At 39.3% G+C, this 21,985-nt stretch overlaps 1 protein-coding gene across 1 annotated transcript; it reads right to left on the bottom strand.

The window, feature by feature from the left end:
• Positions 1–247: 247 nt before the first annotated feature.
• marchf9 (membrane-associated ring finger (C3HC4) 9) lies at positions 248–11,601 on the bottom strand. The gene is given in 4 exon segments (XM_026333130.1): positions 248–579; positions 1,262–1,454; positions 3,005–3,160; positions 11,257–11,601. Coding segments are annotated over 4 exon segments (1,026 nt in total).
• Between the last annotated feature and the right edge of the window lie 10,384 nt (positions 11,602–21,985).

Raw genomic sequence — 21,985 nt, forward strand, 5'->3', positions numbered from 1 at the left:
ATGCTTCTTTGTCCTTATTTTCATCAGTTGTTTAATTATTGAAAAGAAGCATCTGCTTCCTTTTGTTGTACGAAACAAGATGATCTCAAGTGTGTGCTGTCTGTTGATGCTCCGGGCATCAGCTCCTGACAGGACTATGCTGCCCACGTGAGTCTTTAACCTTTAATATTGGTTCCATGAGTCTCTCCACTCACTTACATCAAGACACAATGATGAGATCTATTCCATCACACATGTTCGGTCCAACTCATACAGTAGTGACCCTCATTACCACCTCACGGTTGGCGGCAGAACTGATCCGAGGGTCGTTGGGCCTCAGCTGGCTCAGGATGTGCAAAATGGTGTATCCACAGTGGTGGTTCAGAATAGTTCTTAACCTCCTGTTCTGTCGTCCACCACTGCTGCTGGCCAGACCATGATGGTTACCACGAGAGCCACGAGCCCCCGTCTTACTGCTCAAACTCACCGGGTCGCCCAAGTCCTTTGATTTCTCATAGTTCAATACTTTCCACTGCTGATTGACAGCCTGCCATCGTTTGAAGATTCGATACACTGATGATCCCTCATGGATAATGAGGCCTGGGCAGAAAATAGAAGAAGCAGGGTGAAGAACAGCACTTTAAAGGCAATAAATTGCCACTGCTTACCATCAAATATTATTTTTAAAGGGCCTATGAGCTACATTCAGCATCATAGCTAAGAACTTTCCATCTCGCCTGTGGATGAGAATAGCTGGTTGGCAATAATCATAGTGCAGATATTTGATGCCATCTGTTCTCAGTGTTGTCTTACATGTACAGCTCACAATTACACAAGAACAGTCAACCAGGTTGCTGCTAGAAAGCAGACTCTCTTGTACTCGATATTATCAACATTTGCTTTTAATGTTAGTGTAATCTCCTACCTGTGTGCCACCTGTTTATTTAGTTTTGTAATTTGGCACGACCTTAACAAACAGAATGTGAACTCAATACGTGTTTATTTTAACCATGTTAGCATGTCCTTGCACAACGCACATGACATTTATTAATATTTTTGTTGTTGTTGAAGAGTACACCGTGTTTTCTTTGCTGCTCTTCTTGTTGCATAAAGGATCTCTCTTTGCTCAGTCAGCTAAGGCTTCTACTATGATTATCTTTTCATGTGACACTCTTATACAATTCATATGCAACTGCTGTTGCCAAAGATATTTATAATATTGCTATATTGCTTTATTTTTTATATATATATCTTGGTATTGGTTGTCTAACTGGCTCTTTACCTATGCAGACGATATCCATGAAGCCGTACATGCCGTAGCAGATTTGGAAGAGCAGGTCCTGACGTTGCCACTTAGCTGAGGGACTGAGGGAGGACCAGATGAGCCAGGAGATGCTAGCAATAAGGAACAGGGAACCTAGAATAATGGCTGCTATCTGCACCTTTTCTATCACCGTCAGAGAGATAGCTTGCCACTGCAGAGGAGAAAAGCATCTAACATCAGTGCTGAAAAAAGTATTCACATGCTATATTTAAGTATCAGTACAACAATGTTAACATACTCTAGGACAAGTAAAAGTCCAGCAATCAGAATGTTACTTAGTGCCATGATCATTTTGGTTAATTTTTGCAGATTCTCTAAGCATACAATAGGGTGATATCCTATTTTCAGTTAGTCTGATATACCAAGACAAAAAACAAAGACAGAAATTAATACATATCTAAATAAAAGACCACACATCAGCACTTTCAACCTGTTTTCTCAAGCTTGTCTCTGCATGGTATCTTAAAAAGACAATGTTGCTATAAATAAAACATACTCCCTGTAGTACTTGTTCAGCACTAAATGTCCCCTGTGGCTGATACATTATTATTTATGACACTATTAGATTTATGTTAGTGTCAGCCCTGTGATAGACTGGTGATCTGTCCAGGTTGCACCCAGCCTCTCACCCAGTGTCAGCTGGGATTGGCTCCAGCCCTCCCATGACCCTTAATAGGATAAGTGGTATAGATAATGGATGATGGATATCATTAAAATAATACAGATACATCAATGTGTAAGCTTCAGTGTTGCTGTAAAAGGGTCATAAGGACAATCTGAAGGGTCATGAGATGATTAATGGAAAAATGTTTAGTGGGCAAATGTCACTTAGATGACCTACAGTACTATTAGCATTGTAACTAATTATCCATAACTATTAGGATTGTAACTATTTATCCACTGTTGTTAACTAACAACTGTATGTTTTTCTTATTGTTTTTTTAACAGTTAATTGCTGTATTTAGCTAACTATGTCACTTTCTGTTACTGTCAAATAATGTAACTATTCCAATTGTTACTAATGCAAATATGAGTACTACTGCTAAAAAATGTCAGACAAACAAACAAATCAACACATACATGGAGTTCTCTCACTAGGTTTTAGAACCATTGGCTGCTTTTGAGAAGGAGGGCAGAAGGACAGTGACGCAGAGGCAAAATGTGTCAGCACAATATGGCAAACAGTCCTCACACCACCGCAATGGCACAAGATTTGTTCTAGCAAAGTGAGTGGAGTCTGATGCATTAGAATTTGTATGTAGTCATGACATGTCTCTGTTAGCAGCAACTTCTTTTTTTCAATGTGATATAATGTCCCTGCCTGGTTCATTTGTGAATTAAAAAAGTAACGTTTGTCTGCATGTTGAGAAAGAGCTGACTTATTCATATACTGGAGTTGTCTTGTTTTTTAAGGAAATTGATGAGACTTCTTGCCAAACCAAACTGAACTGAGCCATGCTGTGATGGTCTGTGATAGTCTGTGATAGTCGTATTCCATGTGCAGTGTGAGTCAGATTCACCTAGATGGAAACAGTATCTGTGCTGCAAAGGCTTTTTATTTAAATTCTGCAACAGTATCAATCCAAGTGGGAAATGTGAGCCTTTATTTTCTCAAAGTGCTTTTACTAAAATGTGTAATTCTGGTCTTGTTTTTATGTGTGTGTTTGAGTGTGTGTGTGGTGCTGATTCCCTTCATGTTACCTGCAAAGGATTCTTGGTGCTGATGGCTAGGACCTGGTACTTAAAGTAGCAGAGCTCACAGCTCCAGGAACCTCTCTCACTGATCCAGCGGATGAGGCAGGGCTGATGGGTGCAGCGCACAGAGCCATCGCAGCGGCAGGGGCTCAGGAGTTCACCCTGTAAAACAGACACACAAAACACAGCAAGATAAAGTCAGTGGAAATCAGACATTTTCAAAAATCTATTCTGATTGAATGTTCATGAGTAAAATACGTGATCTGGTTCTTTTAGAGAGGATAAATAATAAATGCAAACACAGGGTTCTTCCTTCACATTGCTCTAAATTCATGAACATGTGACTGTGTTTATCCTATGTGACTGAAAAAAAATTATTAGAGTGGAGAAGAAAGAGTTATCATGGAAAACCAGCTTTTGCACACCCCTCCTCATTCTTGTGTATGTGGTGTCTTGTGAAACCTCTGCATGAACATCCATGGTGCAGTGACCAGACTGGGCACAGGCACTGAGAGTTTAAATAGCCTAACCTAATTGCGTGAATTTAGTATTAGTATTGAATTTAGCCTAGTATAGTCTAAACTTTCAGTGCAAAAAAGAAATTAGACAGTACCCTATTCACTTGAAGAATTATAACACAGAATCTCTGCAATGTAGCAATATTCTTCTATCAAAATTAATGTTATTGCTAAGTTGGTGCTGTTTAGTATGAGTTTTGGAGGGATAAATACTACAACTAGCACAAAACACAGAGGTTGAGACAATTGTTTTCTACTGTAATGTGAATATACCATAATTAATACATTATATCTCACCAAGAAATATTTGGGCACATAGCCCTTCATAAACAGAAAATTATTTTTACAGTGGGTGTAGCTTCATATTAAAATGTGCATGTGTTAAATGTGAAAGATTTAGTTGCATTTAGTGGTGAACAACCTTCTGAACACTGGCAGTCACGTTTCAATCAAAACATGATTCCTTGTCTACAGCGAGTGTTTGTTTTGTCCATTCTGGGCTACTGTAGAAGCATGATGGAGCAACATGGCTGCCCCTGTGAAAGGAGACCAGCTCCCTATGTAGATTTTCCCTAATTTGTATATATAATATCTCAATGGAACAATATTTTTCACAATCCACAAAACTAATACACACATTTCAAATAAAAGCCCAAGTTATAGCAAGCAAATCATGTGTCTGTTTTTAAACATAATTGAAACCATAGCTAATAAAAGCTGTACAACACCCTCCTTTTACACATAAAGAATCTTAATCTTACAGGCTAAATAACATATTGAAACAAAACTTTAAATGTCTTGTCAAACAATAAGCAATGTTTGTGAAGAACTAATTATATAAGACAGGCTGAAAACCAAAACCAAAATGTTTGTAACTTTAGTTGAATAAATAGCAATGTCTGGCAATATGTGATGTTGACTTGTATTTTGGGCTAATGATATATGACAACTACAGTGACAATCCTCAGACTTATCTGACTACACCTTGACCTTTCAATCATTTTCATACAGTCCTTAAGAGTGTCTATGGCTATTCGGCCAAATTTAGTCTCTTTAGAGCACAGCCAGAGCCTGAACCCTGCTGGCATATTTGCCAGGATGATGTACATTCAGGTTGTCGGCACCACTCAATGTCAGACATCCATTTTGTCAAGTACTGACAAAACCTGATAGTATATTTTGCATCCGATTTCCCTGCCTACCTCATTTCATTTAATGGCAAGTAAAAGAAATATACACATTTTAACGGTGTGTATCACAATTTAATAAAAGCTTTTAAACCAAGCTTGCACAGCTTGATGCAGGGCCCAGTTGGCGAAGGTTCATGTTAGCACTTTGCGACAACAGCAGGGAGTAGTGATGCTTCAAGGGCAGGCAGGTGAAGGAGACGAGCTGAAACCTGAAGACAATTCACACAAACTCTGAGTTGAGCTCAGCCAACCTGATAACAATCCCGCACCTCTCAGCTAACCTAAACAAATGTGGAAAACATTGAACATACATGCTGGCTGTTAGGCTTGCATGAGAGGTCACTCCAGTGGTATTAAATGCAATAGCTGTGATTTTGAAATGCAAATTTGTTTGCAAACTGAACTCAAATATAAAATTCCAAAATTTAAATTCCACATTCAAAGGTTGTTAATAAACATGATAATTCTTGCTTGTTTTCCAAGATAAGGGATTCACAGAATTCACAGAAATTAAATAACTTTACTAAGTAAAAAAATTGAGTTATTTGATACTATATTATCATTTACAGTTCTACACATCCGCATGTCACAACTTTTGTTTTTAACACATGTAAAAATAGAAAAATAACCAATTTTAACCAGTTTTAATAGGCTGCCCTACAATGTGAACGGATTTACTGACAATCCTGTAGCTAGAATTAGACTGCACACAGCTCTCCAGTCCTGCCTTCACAATAACACTGGGTTCACACATCATCCAACTAGAGGTGCAAATCACAAATCTCTTTGCTGAATCACATCACTTAGTTTAGTTCAGTACCAAGATTTGCAATAGCTGGCTGTGTAGTCACTGTTCACAGCATATGACCACAACTTTAGTCTGTTGCTATTCTCAGCTACCACTTACAGTTCAGTACAAAACAAGCCTATACAGCACTTTACATCAGGTTACAGGTAAGGAGAGTATTTATTATGACTGAATTATCTGATTGTGATTGTTTCTGTGACTTTCACAGTCTTATATAAAGCTTTTTAGCACCTTTAAGCTAATAGCATCACACTGCCCAACTGCAAAAAGTTACTGAATTTGCTCAGGGACAATGGTGATTCAGTAGAGTCAAGTCATTTTGAAGATTTGTTTGTTATCGCTGAACACCTTCACTCCAACTAAACTCTCTCAGTGTATGTCTACCAGTGGCCAACATTAGCAAGTCAGCTAAGAAAACATAACATGTGAATAGAACCACTGTGCAATTACTGGGCATCACGTTTCTTTCCTTTTGTTTAAAGATCCCTGCTCCAAACCGGCATGTGTTATTATCCACTGAATGCAGAGACCAAACTCCCCAGATTAACCTTCCGATGGGATCTGGAGAACAGTTTGTTGTTGGAACTCTACTGACCTCCACAATATACATACAATTATTTCCACCAGCAACTGGCACATTAATGCTGCATATTTAATTATTTTAGAGTACAAAGTTACTATGTTTTCTTATAAAAAATGAAATAATGTTTTTGTAACAGAGACTATCAAGTGAGATCAGTCTTAATTGAGTGTAATAAAGTGACTGTATAGACAATCTACTAACTTAAAAAAGTTAATTTAGCAATAAATAAATATTTTAGTTTTAGTGACTAATATGGCCAAGTAGTTCCATACTTGGAATTTGTGCTCTGCATTTAACCCACCCAAGTGCACACACACAGCAGTGAACACACACACACACCCGGAGCAGTGGGCAGCCAATGCTGCGGCGCCCGGGGAGCAGTTGGGGGTCCGGTGCCTTGCTCAAGGGTCTCACCTCAGTCGTGGTATTGAAGGTGGACAGGGCACTGGCTATTCACTCTGTGCCACCGACAATTCCTGCCAGACCTGAAACTCGGAGCTGCAATTTTCAGGTTACAAGTCCGACTCCCTAGCCATTAGGCCACGACTGCCCCTATTATTTTGCATGTATGTGCAAATTTCCAAATTAATTAAAATCCATACTTATCATTTTTATTTTACATATAACACATTCATTTTAGAAATGGTGACTCTAATGTGAATCCAAATACAGTAACCGTAACTTGCCAGAGAATTACCTAATAATTATAGGTTTTATATACCAGGAAACTGCATTAACACAAACAACACAGAGTTTTTACTGTCTGGCTGCACTGTGTGGTTCCCCCGTCTGACTCGTTTGACCTTCCCACTTATAATAAGAACCCGACCTCATAAACTATTGGGTTTGACAGATGAGCCACATGTCACTCATAAACTTGAAAATAACTTGCCTGCTGACATTATAAAGATAACACAGAGAAGGTCAGAAGTATATGAGGAGCTAAATAAAAACAACACAAAAGTAAACATTTCTAAAATGTCAAACTGTCGTTGAGAGTGGAGCATGTGTGTGTGTGTATGTGTGTGTTATGAGGAAGCATTTTTAGCCTAGAATGAGAAAAGAATGAAATAAAATATAATGACCTTTACAAACTGTTATTTTGATTTTGAACCATTACTTAGAACAGAGGCTATTTAAGTGGAAAATGTGGTACATGTAATGAACAACAATTTTGCCTACTCCTCTCGTCTAAAGATAGAATCAAGAGGATGAATAATAAGATATTGTATTGCAGACCCACAAGCTTTTGCTGCAGATGCATCCCATTATCAAAGTCAAGTAATAACAAGAGTTTATGTGTAAACGCTCATGTTATTTGCATTCACAATTATTCAAAGTGTCTCCTGAGTTCATCCCAAACTAAGGTTCAAAATTCAATCTCTAAGGTAGTGCTGTTTGATGTGCTTATATACATCCTGCTCATTATCGCAGGATGTATATGAGCAAGCTCAGTTTTAGGAAAACAAATCAAAGGTGTAAACGATATTTTTATACAGCAATCTTTAATGCTTAAAAATTTAACTGATTTTAGGTGAAAACATTGTGCTGTATCTCCAAAATAACCTCAGAAAATAAGCCTTGTTTTGCGTTTCATACAGTGTGAATCACATGAAAGAGTTTCTTACAAAAGTAAAACATATCATTTAGAATTACAGTTGCAAAGTCATCAGAGATAATTATGCTATTATCAGCTCTTAGAGGTGTTAAATATTTTATATGAATACTTTAATCGCGAAGACCCTGTGGAATATAAAAAGGATATTTAAATAAAATGTTGCTTTTTTAGTACAGGTAATCCAGGTGTGCCTTGTTTTGTGATCTTACACTGCGTTTTACCTCCAGGTAGTGGGACTGATTCTCAAGTGGGAGAATCCATAAATGGAAAATAACAAAAATGTGCTTTCATTTTCATCCAATTAATTTCAGTGACTAACTGATTAATCAATGATCAATTTGACTCACTTATGTAACTTAATTTTTTACATTTTTTTTTTTTTTAATTTTAAAATTTTTATTTAATTTACTTAAGTATAGAGTTGGCTCCAGCAGATCCCCGTAACCCTGGTTAAGGAATAAGCAGGTATAGATAATGAACAGATGGATGGAAGTATAGAGTTGAGATTTTACTAGATTTTTGTTATTGGTAATAAAGCCCATGAAAACAGCAACAGCATGTCTCCAAATACTTTTTGACTTTCCTACCTTGTCTGTGACACTCACCTCCAAGATCATTGGTTCCTATTCAAGACGTAAATCTTTATAAAGATAATAAAATTTTTTTTTTAATTCAATAATTTGCTAAAATAGTCACAGTAGTTGTGGTTTTAGCAGATGCTCAAAAAGCAGTGAATGGTGCATTAAGTGGGGAACTATTTGCAGAAATGGGTGAATCCCCATTTGCTGCTCTAGTGAATATTTCTAGTAGCAGAACAGTGTATGTAGGACTGTGTTAAAATAAACTACACTGTGTGTGTTCATGGTATGAAGGAACACATCCAACAGTGCGACACTGTAGGTCGCTGGTATGTCATTTTTTTGTGACTGCCCTCATAATAAAAATGCCATTATGAGCTGGTTCAGGCACAAATCCTTTAGATTAAGTGATAAATTTCTTGAGAGGCTGTAGTAGTAATAACTGGACAAAAGAATACATCAGGTGACATCATAGGTTGGGGTGGATGGATGGCTTGACTTGAAGATTCTTGATTCAAACTGACAATCAAAATAGTATGTCTGATAATTCCTTACACTTAATCAAATGAATCCATTATCTATACTGCTTATCCTGGTTTTGTGGGAGTGAGGGGTGGGGTGGGTGGGATGGTGCCAATCCCATCTGACATTAGGTGAGAGTTGGAGTACACCCTGGGCAGATCACCAGTTTCTCACAAAGGTGACATACTCAGACGTATAAACATTCACACTCAAATTGACAACTACAGATGATTTTTAGTCATCAATAACCTTCATGTGTTTAGACTGTTCAGAAAGCCACAGACACTCCACACAGAGAAGCCGTGGTTGATAATAAAAATGATTTTTAGTTCCTAGATTAGAACTAGATTTATCATTTCCCAAAAGACATTACTGCTTAAAACTGTACCCACCAAAACAAACACACATCCTGATCAGGTGATCTGGCAGGTGTTTGTCCCTCACAGCAGCTTCACAGAGCATGAAGATGTTAATTTCTGTGACTTAGAAAATGGTCTTCTTTCCCATTCCCATCCATTCCCATCCCCTTTAGACAAAAATTTTGGAAGTGCTCCATGAGCTCCAGACTTTTGCATCACTGTTGAGCACTACAAGAGAAAAGGGCAGCCAGGGGTGATCACTACTTCCACCATTCCTTCCCTCACTCCATGAGTATTTCTTTGAAAACCTAACAAATGCTGTCTACCCAAGCAGGATGCTGCACTACTTCCGTCAGTCCAGGCAGTGTTAAATGGAGCCAGCGGCCCAGCTGCTGCACCATGGCACACACTGACACCTTTGACAGACAGTTAATAAGGACTCATACTCAACGTAGCACACGGAGCAAGGTGATTATGTTTCTAGGTAATTGGCTCACTGACAGCGACATGTTCCCAGTCCCTGTTGTGACCTATTTAAATAATGAAATAACTAAAATGGCAAATGTGTGTGCCCCCCACCCAGCACCCAAGGAAGTATAAAGCACTTTACCTTTGCACAGAGCAGAAAATTGAGTGCTGTGCAGTCAAGAAATAGGCTATCAGAGTCAGGAGCTTATCCAGTAATGTAGTCTCAGGGTTTTCCCTCAGTGCTTTGTTTGCTTGCTCTTTGTCTGTAGCTAAAAGAGGCAGCTCAGAGCCATGTTACATGATGAGTCACCTTGCTTGAGTGCCCAAAGCCCAAAATATCAACCTTTTTTTAAAGAAGGATGTTTGACTGAGCAAGACAGCAAACTGGGATTGATCCCTGTCTGTAGAATCAAATGGCCTCGTATCCAAAACAAGCTGGAGTTGATTTATGCTCTGTCCTGTGGCTCTCCACTTTACTATGTCACACAATAGAAACTCTAAGGCAGATGTCATAAATTAGCACATGGGCTGTACTAACACTATACGCCTATCTTAGAGAAGTGACTATATAGTAATATCCATCTGTGCTCCTACAGGATTTATAGTGTTTTTAATTATCACAGGCTTCAGGAGTAACTGCTGAGCCAGGCAGCACAGGTTCCTGCACATCTGGTGAGACCGACATTTGGCCACAGACCAAAGACATGCACTACTGTTTATTTTGGACTCCAGAAAAATCAAGAGCGTGAAAAAGAGTGGACAAGAAAAAATTATGACAAATTCATTTAACTTGTCATTTAACATCACATCACAGTCAACACCATTGTCTGGCCAGGAACAGTGATCATCACAAGATCAATCCTGTTCTGTGACACACGCAGACGGGGGACAGTTGATTTACATTTACAAAATGATTGTGACTCATACATACTCAGTCCCTCTGTTTGCCATCCTGCAGACCTAATTGGCTAACTTTCTTTGTTGCTATGCTGGCCAAAATTCAGATGTGTGGGAACTGATGCCTCTCCACCACTGATTAGCTTAGTTTTAAAAACAGTGTTGTTTAGATAACTAGATCACAGAGCAATTATCTTCTCAGAAGAAAAAAAAGACAACACTTGCCTCCAATTCAAGGGTGTAAGAGGAGACGTTGTTACATGTGCAGATTATAAAACCCTTTAAGCAAATGTTGTTATTTTGGCCTATATAAATAAATCTTTCTTGACTAGTTTTACATGATTATCAGAATCCTAGGCCTCATCCTAGATTGTTTTTTTAGGGGAAGGTGGGTGGGGGAGAGAGCAAGGAGAGAAAGATGTAGGACAGGAGTAGCTCCACTGAATCAAAGACCCTTTGTGGTTTGCTGTATAACACAATCAAAATGGCAGATTCGAGTAAAGGATCCAGTGTAGTTGTTAAGAAAGAGAAACTTCCTAAAACCCTGCTGATGAGAAATAATACATGCATGATGAAATGACTCTCCACAGCACCATAAAGGCACTGGGCAGCACATTTTAAGCACAGAAATGTGAAACAAACAGTCTGCCTGTCAGCATGCTGTCCACACGGGACCTGGCATAGGTATTAGGAACCAATTCACTGCTGAACGTCTACCTGCTCTGGGCCTTGGAAACAGATCCGACACTGTGGGGTCCGAAGGCTGCTGGCGGTGCTGGCCAGAGACACGGCATCCAGGCCCACCTGCAGCTTGGGCTCCTTGTCTTCAAACGCTAGGCTCCGGGGCCGCGGGTCGCTGCCGTAGTACTCCTCCTCGTCATCCCGGGAATGGCAGTCGACGAAAGGCGGCCAACCGCAGCCGCCCATCCCCAGACCTCGCATGGTGGTGGACCGTCTATCTGTGTCTGAGCCGGACTGTCTCGAATCGGATCGCATAAACACCAGGACTTTCAGTTCATTAAAAAACATGCGGATCCGATACTTGAACATGTTGGGCTACATAAAAATCCGCCAGACTGAAATAAATAAATTAAGTGTTTTGTGTTTTTCTCCTCTCCCTTTATTATTATTTTTTTTCACACACCAGATGTGCTCATCTTGATTGTAGTATTTTGTGTAATACCACAACTACTAATTGGAAATCCAAAGATATAAAGGCTGTCGCCCCACTGATGGCATGTGTGTCTAAGCCAATGCGGATGAAAGATTTTCCCTTTCAGCTGGTCGACACACTCTTTCAATATTCATTACTCAAACAAGTCAGCAAACGCTGTCTCCAAGCACCTTCCACGGCACCCTCGAAAACATTAGCCTACAACTTGCACGGTTTTTTGATTTCCACGGTCCATTTTCTTCATTCTCTGCTTTCAAAGACACCTTTTATCAGATGCGCTGGGCTTGCAGCAGCATAAATAAAAAAAATAGCCTACATGTTTTGCTACCCAAAGCAGAAGACTGCGAGAGAGTGGACGAATGGAAGAGAGAGCAATACAGAGCCAGGAAATAGGCGATGGGAAGTGAAATACAACGACATGCCATCCATACAGTCACATCTGGAGCTCTTGTCAAGAATCATAATCCAAAAAGAAAAAAAAAGGTGCGGCGGGTGAAATGGAAGTTTGATTAAAATTTGATTATAATATGACGCTTATTAATTTATTGTCCCCTCACTGTAGCATCAAACGTTAGATCACAGTCTTCTTTTCACTCTATTCCATCTCCTGTTTGTAAAGCCTCTGGTTGATCCACGGAGAATCCGTACCATTGAGCCCGACAAGCCAAATCACCGACATCAAAAACACAATCCTTTTCATTGGCATTTTCAGAAGGCTGACTGAAAACACAGCAGTACAAAAACACCCATGTTTCTCATCTCATGTTTCTCATCTCCCCGCTCGGTGTCCATTAGCATTTCAGTGGAAACCAAAACGCGGCATAGGCAACGCTGAAATGTCAGAGGCAGAATAATAAAGGCACCCTGCAATTTTTCTAATTAGGGAGAAAGACGGGGAAGACGTATAAAGATGTCTTCGCCTCCGAGAGCAATTACACAGCAGTAATGGCATTGATTATTGGATCAGATGGTGGTGGTGATGGTGCTGGCGCTGATTTTCCTCCTCGAAATGGTCGGCTTGGAGATTGAACCAGCTAAGCAGCTACTTCCGGAAGACAGCACTAGGGGGGGAGGAAAAAAACACACCTTAACTGTCCTGCTGTAAACAAGTGGCTTTTTTCGGTCCATCCATCTCCCTGTGGGCCCAGCAGCTGGGCAGGGACGGGAGCTCTGGCTGCTTTATTAGTGACCAGGCGCCGCTGTCCAGGGTGCTGATCTCTCTCTGCTGACGTGAACGCTGCGGCCACATTCACGGGAAGCCCGCCAAGTATGAACACCGGCCCTGGACCTCTCTGTTCATGTGAGCGTGCAGAACAACCTGTGTGCAATGTGGAAGAAGTGCTCAGATCACTTACTGAAGTAAGAGTACCAACAGGCTACAATAACTCCCCTTCTGCATCCCTCCACTGGCTGCCAGCCCAAGTCACTGTTAAACATCTATTCATCATGGGCTAATTAATAACAAGAGAGAATTATGGAATAGCCTCTTTGCAGATTCAATTCTAAATTGGATGGCCACTAACTTTCTCTGGGGTGGCACATGGTCAAAGTCAGTTTTAATTTATCAGTAAGAAAAAACATTTTAAAATAAAATTTTTATAGCTTAAGTTGTTGTGTAAAAATGAAATCTAAAGCTGTTAGTGGCATTTGAATGTCACTAACCTTGTGCTCTCTCTCTCCCCTATTTTGTGCTCGCTCCCTCTCTCTCTGTTCTCTCTCTGTTCTCTCTCTGTACCTTCGGCAGGTGTCCCCGGTCCGGGAGCTGTATATCGCTGATGTGCAGTTATTGGCCCCACCAACCTTCAGTGTCTATTTGTTGTTTATTGTTGCTGTTCTTTTCTCTGTCGAGGCAGCTGCCCAAACTGAGCCCGGTTCTGCTGGAGGTTTTTTCTTTCGTTAAAGGGAGTTTTTCCTCTCCACTGTCACCAAATGCTTGCTCAGTAGGGATTTGTTGGGTTTTTTGTTTTTGTAAAGTGCCTTGAGATGATTTGTATTGTGATTTGGCGCTATACAAATAAAATTGAATTGAAATTGAATTGAAGGTCACAGTGGCTCTTTCTTATTATAACCTAAAATACTCCATTATGGGAATACACTCAGTTGCAATTTTATTAGGTAGGCTGTAGCAAGTGGTGGGATAAGTATTTAAACTAATTACTTAAGCAGCAGTAGCCATGCCACACACTATAAATACGTCATTACAAGTTACTGCCCTGCACAACATTTTACTTAAGGATAGACGAATGTACTTAAAGTATCAAACATAAAAGTAATTATGCAGAATGTCTCGGTTACAATTTGTCTATGTGGAGCTAACTTTGACTATGTACTGTTGTACATAGTACATAAAATCATATTTCCCCTTTCACATGTAGTTGAGTAGAAGTTGCAGAAAAACTGAAGTATTTATGTGCCACAAAATTGTACTTCAGTACAGTACTTGAGGAATGCTTTTTAGTTACCTGGTCAAAACTAGTGCAATCTGCATTAAATCCTCCAGCCTATCAGTGCAGCTGAGATACCAACACAGTGTGCTCCATCAAAACAATATAGGTTTGTCTGGCAAAAAGTGGACTCAGACTAAATATGTGTTCCAATGTGACATCACCTGACATCACCTCCTCATTCAAATATGTGCAAGCACTCAAGATAAAGTAGCTGCTGGTGTGATAATTTTCAGAGTCACAAAATCCTGTCATTTTTTTTCTTTGGGTCTTGAGTATCTGTGCTTTTGTGTCATTTTGGTGTCCACTATATCTTAAAAATAAGTTACTGCAACAAAAACCAAAGATCTTCTTTCAGCTCTTTTGTGCTCCAGTGTTATCTAGATGATTAATCTGGCCTCCTCAAAGACATCTTAACATAACACATAGTTGCACACAAGATGTTTTCTATAGAGGCATAGCCTTATGTTACCATACATAAATGCAGGACTGAAAAATGCAGGAGATCCTTCATCCGCATTGTCATTAGGCTCTACAACACCTTAGGCAGATGCCAATTTGACTACTGACTACTGTCACTACTGATATGATGGCCACACCATTATTTTATGCCTTCATTTATCTCCATTTTCATCTTTGAGTGGACTTGGTTACTTTATATGTAGGTTTAAGTTACAAACAGCTTTTCATTTGAGTAAAAACAATTTTATTTCAATATTCAATTTGGGTTTTGGAATTCATAATTGATCAACTGAAGCATACACATTTGATTAAATTTGTATTGCCAATGTTAAAGTTGGTTTTGTCTAACTTATTAATAAAATTTCTCCTTATCTTTTGAGTTACTGTTCTGCTGGTCCATGGTTTTAGCCATCCAGGTAAAAGACTGGACTGAGGCATACAGCAAGCTTACCTGCAACCAGGCCTGGACTGTACCACCTACTCAAATACTCAAGTTGTAAGATACTTATAATTTACTAAATATCCCAGTCTATGCTATACTTTTCCATTTATTATGTTTAACATTTGTAGTTACTTTGTGGTTCCATTTTACATTCACATCATCTGTTTATGAAATTATTTATAAAATGTTATTGATATAACTAACCAAAACTATAAAGTTAAAATCAACCAGCTACAATCCACCACTAGTAATACAACAATATCATTTATAAAAAGAAAAACACTCACAATAGCTATTATACTGCATAATTAGGACTTTTACTTCTGATATTTTAATTAAACTCTGAAAATGTACTTTATTTATCTAAGTAAGATATTTTTACTTCTAGTACCCTTACTTAAATCAAAAATGTGAATACTACTTCCAACACTGCTGGTACTGGTTTGGTTCTTAGTTTCAGCTGTGTCCATGAGATGAAACATCAAGGGTGAAAAGTCAAATCAATGCATCCCATTTCTCAAGCCTGCTTGTACTGCTCCTGTGACATATACAGTAGTAAAGCCAAAATCTGAGCACAAATCTCTCTGAAACTTCAGTATTTACTCCACAAATACCATTGTGTCAGGTTTTGAAGCTGTAAATGATGCTGTGTACAGGAGAGAACCATCTCAGTGCTGTTTATCAGGATGGCAAGATAAGGTAATTAGGGAAACATTGCAGGCGCAGGTCCAGAGGTCACTTTAATCTGCAGTTTACAGAGAAGATGCTGCCTCATTGCCGCTCACTGTCTAATACTGTGCATTCTCTTCCATAGCAGCACTTCCCACAAAATCCCGTCACACTGATCTTGATTGATTTTTCACACACTCCTTTTTATAGATATGGATTTATTTTAAGCATAACACTTGATTTGAGATGCAATGCTGATGTTCTTGTATACAACATTGTATGTATGTGCAAGGAGGGGGGATGAGACTAGCCTAACTATTTGCCAGTGGACTTTTGACCACTTCAATAACAGCACAGTGAATTTAGTCAACTCACATTGTTCTTTTTCAAAGCACAGACAATAAACATCATAAGAAGACTAACACCCATGATTGTTCCAACACAAATTAGCATTAGTACAGGAATAAATTGTACTGCCAGTGTAAATAATGTATGATTGCATGGTGGTAAATTGTGTGGGAGGGTTAGTTTATGATGATGCCATGTGGGGGGAGGGTTGGTGATAAATGCTAACGAGGTAATCGTTTTTAAAAAAGTCTGTCTGTAATGGTGTGGGTATCCAAATGACTGATCTTGCTTTTCCCCAGATTTATAAGATGATGTCTGCATGGCAGGAAATCACTTTATGTAAACCTGAATTCCTTAAATCATCTTTTTTTTTTGCTTCACTTTTCTTTCTCCTTTCAAGACAGTTTCTTGATAGATGAGATCTTTTTTTGTCTGATGTAACCTCACAGGCTGTCAGATGACCTCAAAGTCCACTTCACTGACACCCCTTGCTGTGTGTCAGTGTGTGCCGTGTTCCTTTTTATGAATTTAAGATGGATGCTTTTTAACAGTATTGATTATATAGAATTGAACATCAATAACAATATCTTTTCATACAAAAATCACACCGATGTACTACCACTGCTGGCAGAAGCCTGAAATTTCAATCTGTTTTGGCTCTTTCAATCAAAAACCTATTGTATTTATTTATGTATCATTTCTAGTCATATACTATATATGTGCTTTAATTTCAACCATGTTATGACTATTAAACCTACTTTTTGCTTTCTGTTACAACTGTCTCTCCACTACTTTCAACAGTCTATTTTAACCACTAGCCAGCTGTTTACTTATCTATTTCAACTGGTCATTCTTTAGCTATGTTTAGTCTATTTGCTAACTTTTATAAAAAATGTTCAAATGTTTGAGCCATCACACCTGCCTGGTTCTTTGTGCACATGTGCCCCTATGGACCCATGGATTCGTTACAAACACCTGCTCGATATGTGCCCACCTATGCGGATGTTTTTAATAGCACATGAAACCTGATGTGTAAGCTAGGCCAATCCCAGCTGACACTGGCCAAGAGGTGGGGTACATCCCTGGACAGACCCTAAGCACACAGCTAAAATAACAGAGGAGTGGCTTCAGAACAACTCTGTGACCGTTCTTGACTGGCCCAGCCAGAGCCCTGACCTAAATCCAATTGAGCATCTCTGGAGAGACCTGAAAATGGCTGTCCACCAACGTTCACCATCCAACCTGACAGAACTGGAGAGGATCTGCAAGGAAGAATGGCAGAGGATCCCCAAATCCAGGTGTGATAAACTTGTTGCATCATTCCCAAGAAGACTCATGGCTGTACTAAAGGGTGCTTCTACTCAATACTGAGCACAGGGTCTGAATACTTATGACCATGTGATATTTCAGTTTTTCTTTTTTAATAAATTTGCAAAAATTTCTACATTTCTGTTTTTTTCTGTCAAGATGGGGTGTTGAGTGTACATTAATGAGAAATAAAATGAACTTTTTTGATTTTGGCAAATGGCTGCAATGACACAAAGAGTGAAAAATTTAAAGGGGTCTGAATACTTTCCGTACCCACTGTATCTTCAGTTCAATAATACACACACATACATACACTCTAGTTCAAACTATGAAACCAAATCTGTGTATAACAACACTGTTTCTTCTTCTTTCCTGTGGCATTAATGATCTCGCAGACCCTCTAATTTATCTTTCCTACTGTAAATGAAAACATGATAGTTGTCAGATTTCAGTGTAAGTAATCATATGGTTCTGCCCCTATTGTTACTGCACAAGTTCCTCCCGGGGCTCCATATTAATACTGAAACACATGATGTAAGAAGCAGTGGTAGAAAGTAAGTATATGTTTACTCAAAAACTGTGAAATACAATTGTCAGGTACTTTACTATGTTACCATTTACCACTTTGTACTTACTTTATACTTAGTTGAAAGAAGGACTTACTCTACTTTTACTTAAATAAATGATCTGAATACTTCTCCCTTGGTAAGAAGAAAGCATAAATCTGACTCCCAAAACCAAAGAATGAGATTTTAATTCAAAAGGATGTAGAAGAATTTAAAAGAATGGAATTATTAAAGTGAAATACCACTTTAAGATTGAATGCTCCAAATAACTCCCTCCATCACCTGTACTGCTCTTCCATCTGAGGACTAACAACGTGCAGCTCTACTCTGTTTCATTATTGATGGACCATATTGAACTGTTTGTCTCCCCTCACTGATGAGAATGATGTGCCTTCCTGTTTGTCCTCATAGAGCTGGAAGAAGAATCTAGATCCACATACAGACCCATTAAAACTAGACAGTTTATCATCAGTGATCTTGTTCCCTATGTCAGAGGACATACTACTGATGAAGTACCTTCACCTTCATGATGTAGCTATTGTAAGAAACATATTTCCTGTTTCTATATGGGAACTGATTAGCACAAATGGAAACAGTGATAGAAAATTGAACAGCTGTAAAATGTTTTAAGCATCAGCATTAACAATCTAATAGTACAATGCATCAGCTATAGGGGCAATTTTTCTGCAATGCAAGAGCTTTTAGCCTACTTTTGATATTTAAGTACCTGTAAACAATCTAATATTTGCTGATAATACTTCTGTGTGCCAATGTTAATAGGCGTTTTAATGCAGGGCAGGGTATTGCTACCTGCTGCTTAAGTAAAAAGTCAATTTACCCTTTTCTACTTCTATATACAGTGGGTACAGAAAGTATTCAGACCCCTTTAAATTTTTCACTCTGTGTCATTGCAGCCATTTGCCAAAATCAAAAAAGTTCATTTTATTTCTCATTAATGTACACTCAGCACCCCATCTTGACAGAAAAAAACAGAAATGTAGAAATTTTTGTAAATTTATTAAAAAAGAAAAACTGAAATATCACATGGTCATAAGTATTCAGACCCTGTGCTCAGTATTGAGTAGAAGCACCCTTTTGAGCTATTACAGCCATGAGTCTTCTTGGGAATGATGCAACAAGTTTTTCACACCTGGATTTGGGGATCCTCTGCCATTCTTCCTTGCAGATCCTCTCCAGTTCTGTCAGGTTGGATGGTGAACGTTGGTGGACAGCCATTTTCAGGTCTCTCCAGAGATGCTCAATTGGGTTTAGGTCAGGGCTCTGGCTGGGCCAGTCAAGAACGGTCACAGAGTTATTCCGAAGCCACTCCTTTGTTATTTTAGCTGTGTGCTTAGGGTCATTGTCCTGTTGAAAGGTGAACCTTCGGCCCAGTCTGAGATCCTGAGCACTCTGGAAGAGGTTTTCTTCCGGGATATCTCTGTACTTGGCCGCATTCATCTTTACTTCAATTGCAACCAGTCGTCCTGCCCCTGCAGCTGAAAAACACTCCCACAACATGATGCTCCCACCACCATGTTTCACTGTAGGGATTGTATTGGGCAGGTGATGAGCAGTGCCTGGTTTTCTCCACACATACGGCTTAGAATTAACGCCAAAAAGTGCAATCTTGGTCTCATCAGACCAGAGAATCTTATTTCTCATAGTCTGGGAGTCCTTCATGTGTTTTTTGGTAAACTCTATGCGGGCTTTCATGTGTCTTGCACTGAGGAGATGCTTCCGTCGGGCCAGTCTGCCAAAAAGCCCCGACTGGTGGAGGGCTGCAGTGATAGTTGACTTTGTGGAACTTTCTCCCATCTCCCTAGTGCATCTCTGGAGCTCAGCCACAGTGATCTTTGGGTTCTTCTTTACCTCTCTCACCAAGGCTCTTCTCCCACGATTGCTCAGTTTGGCTGGACGGCCAGGTCTAGGAAGAGTTCTGGTCGTCCCAAACTTTTTCCATTTGAGGATTATGGAGGGCACTGTGCTCTTAGGAACCTTGAGTGCTGCAGAAATTCTTTTGTAACCTTGGCCAGATATGTGCCTTGCCACAATTCTGTCTCTGAGCTCCTTGGGCAGTTCCTTCGACCTCATGATTCTCATTTGCTCTGACATGCACTGTGAGCTGTAAGGTCTTATATAGACAGGTGTGTGCCTTTCCTAATCAAGTCCAATCAGTTTAATTAAACACAGCTAGACTCCAATGAAGGAGCAGAACCATCTCAAGGAGGATCAGAAGAAATGGACAGCATGTGAGTTAAATATGAGTGTCACTGCAAAGGGTCTGAATACTTATGACCATGTGATATTTCAGTTTTTCTTTTTTAATAAATTTGCAAAAATTTCGACATTTCTGTTTTTTTCTGTCAAGATGGGGTGTTGAGTGTACATTAATGAGAAATAAAATGAACTTTTTTGATTTTGGCAAATGGCTGCAATGACACAAAGAGTGAAAAATCTAAAGGGGTCTGAATACCTTCCGTACCCACTGTAATTTGAATCCTAAGTAGTTAAGAAAGATGAAAATGTAAGTATAAATAGTAGAATCTCTGGATATAATGAATGAAGATTAAAATGATCAGAATCAGTTTTATTGGTCAGGTATATTGAACACTAAAGAAATTTGACTCTGGTACAGTGACTCTCAGTGTGCTTTGTAGACCCAGGAAAATGACTTATATAACAAATATAATATAATGTATGTTTGCAATACAATGATTTGACACCACTAGAGAAAACAACATATTTCACTGAAAAACATTCCTCTGGACCAAACTGACTGTACCTCCATATGGTCCCATAAATACCTCCTAACTGTTGTACTATTACGTTTAATTTATTTATGGCTTCATGTTTATCTTTGCTCTATCATTTTTGGCCACTTGTGCTACTTTAGTAAAATAAACATTTTCCACCACTATAATCCATCCATCATCTATACCCGCTTACTCCTTAACCAGAGTCACGGGGATCTGATGCAGCCTAACCACTATAATTATACATATTAAAAGAAACAATGTACTGGTACCTACTGATGCTGCCTTATCATACCTCATGCTGAAAGGCTATACATAACTTCTTCTGCCTATAGGACAAACCTTGTAAAACACAATGCTGTGATATAATCAGCCACATGTTTTAGGATCCTGCCTTCATGCGCTTGCAGAGCCCATGCTATATCTGTAAGAGGACAGATGGCCATCCCTGTTGGTGCGATTCTCCACAGCTTCTCCAAGCTAATACACCCGGCATATGGACATGCATCACAGGGTGGGGACTGGCTTTGGGCCCTTAGGAGAGCACGCTGACAGGATAGGGGATGTGATATGTGGTGCAGTTTCCAAAATGCTGGTCTCTGGCCACCGGAAAGCCCTTATCAGGCACATTTTACTTACATAAATGTCCCCGCATCTCAGGAAAGTGAACCTGCAGGTGCTCCATGGCAGTGTGCATGCAGCACCAGGGATTAGGTCACATCTTTTGTGAAGGGGGGCTGATGGTGACTGAAAATGGTCATTAGGATAAAGGCAAAGAAGCAGTTTATTCTCATTTAGGACAACTTTGGTTGAAAAGTATCAGAATTATTTCCTTGCGTGCTGTGACAATTCCTTTATCAGAATGTACTTGAGCTCTTCTTCTGCTCTCCTCTCACTCAGCCCCCACCCACCCTTACATTGCTCTACCCATCCCAGCTGAAGGGATTAATGGCCTTCTGAAAGAATATCACAGGGAGTCAAAACCACTGTTTGGGAAAATTAATTTTACACCTGACATTTTGATGCTATCCACTTCCAATTTGGATGCAATTAATGTATATGACAGTAGTCATAAAGTCCTTGCTTGTCTTGAGGTATTTACCCATTGTGAGAGCAGGGCTTAAATGACAGTGAATAGTAGAAAAAGAAATGGCAGCTGCAGACTCTGTACTGCCATCATGTGGTGAAAGGTAGACAGAGTTAAAGTATGATTTATCAAGTTACTAAGAGATTTTAAATCCCCAATGCAATTTAAAAACTGCATTGGGTAAAACTGCAAA

The sequence above is a fragment of the Mastacembelus armatus genome, chromosome 7 (assembly GCF_900324485.2).
Source record: "Mastacembelus armatus chromosome 7, fMasArm1.2, whole genome shotgun sequence".
Taxonomy (NCBI): domain Eukaryota; kingdom Metazoa; phylum Chordata; class Actinopteri; order Synbranchiformes; family Mastacembelidae; genus Mastacembelus; species Mastacembelus armatus.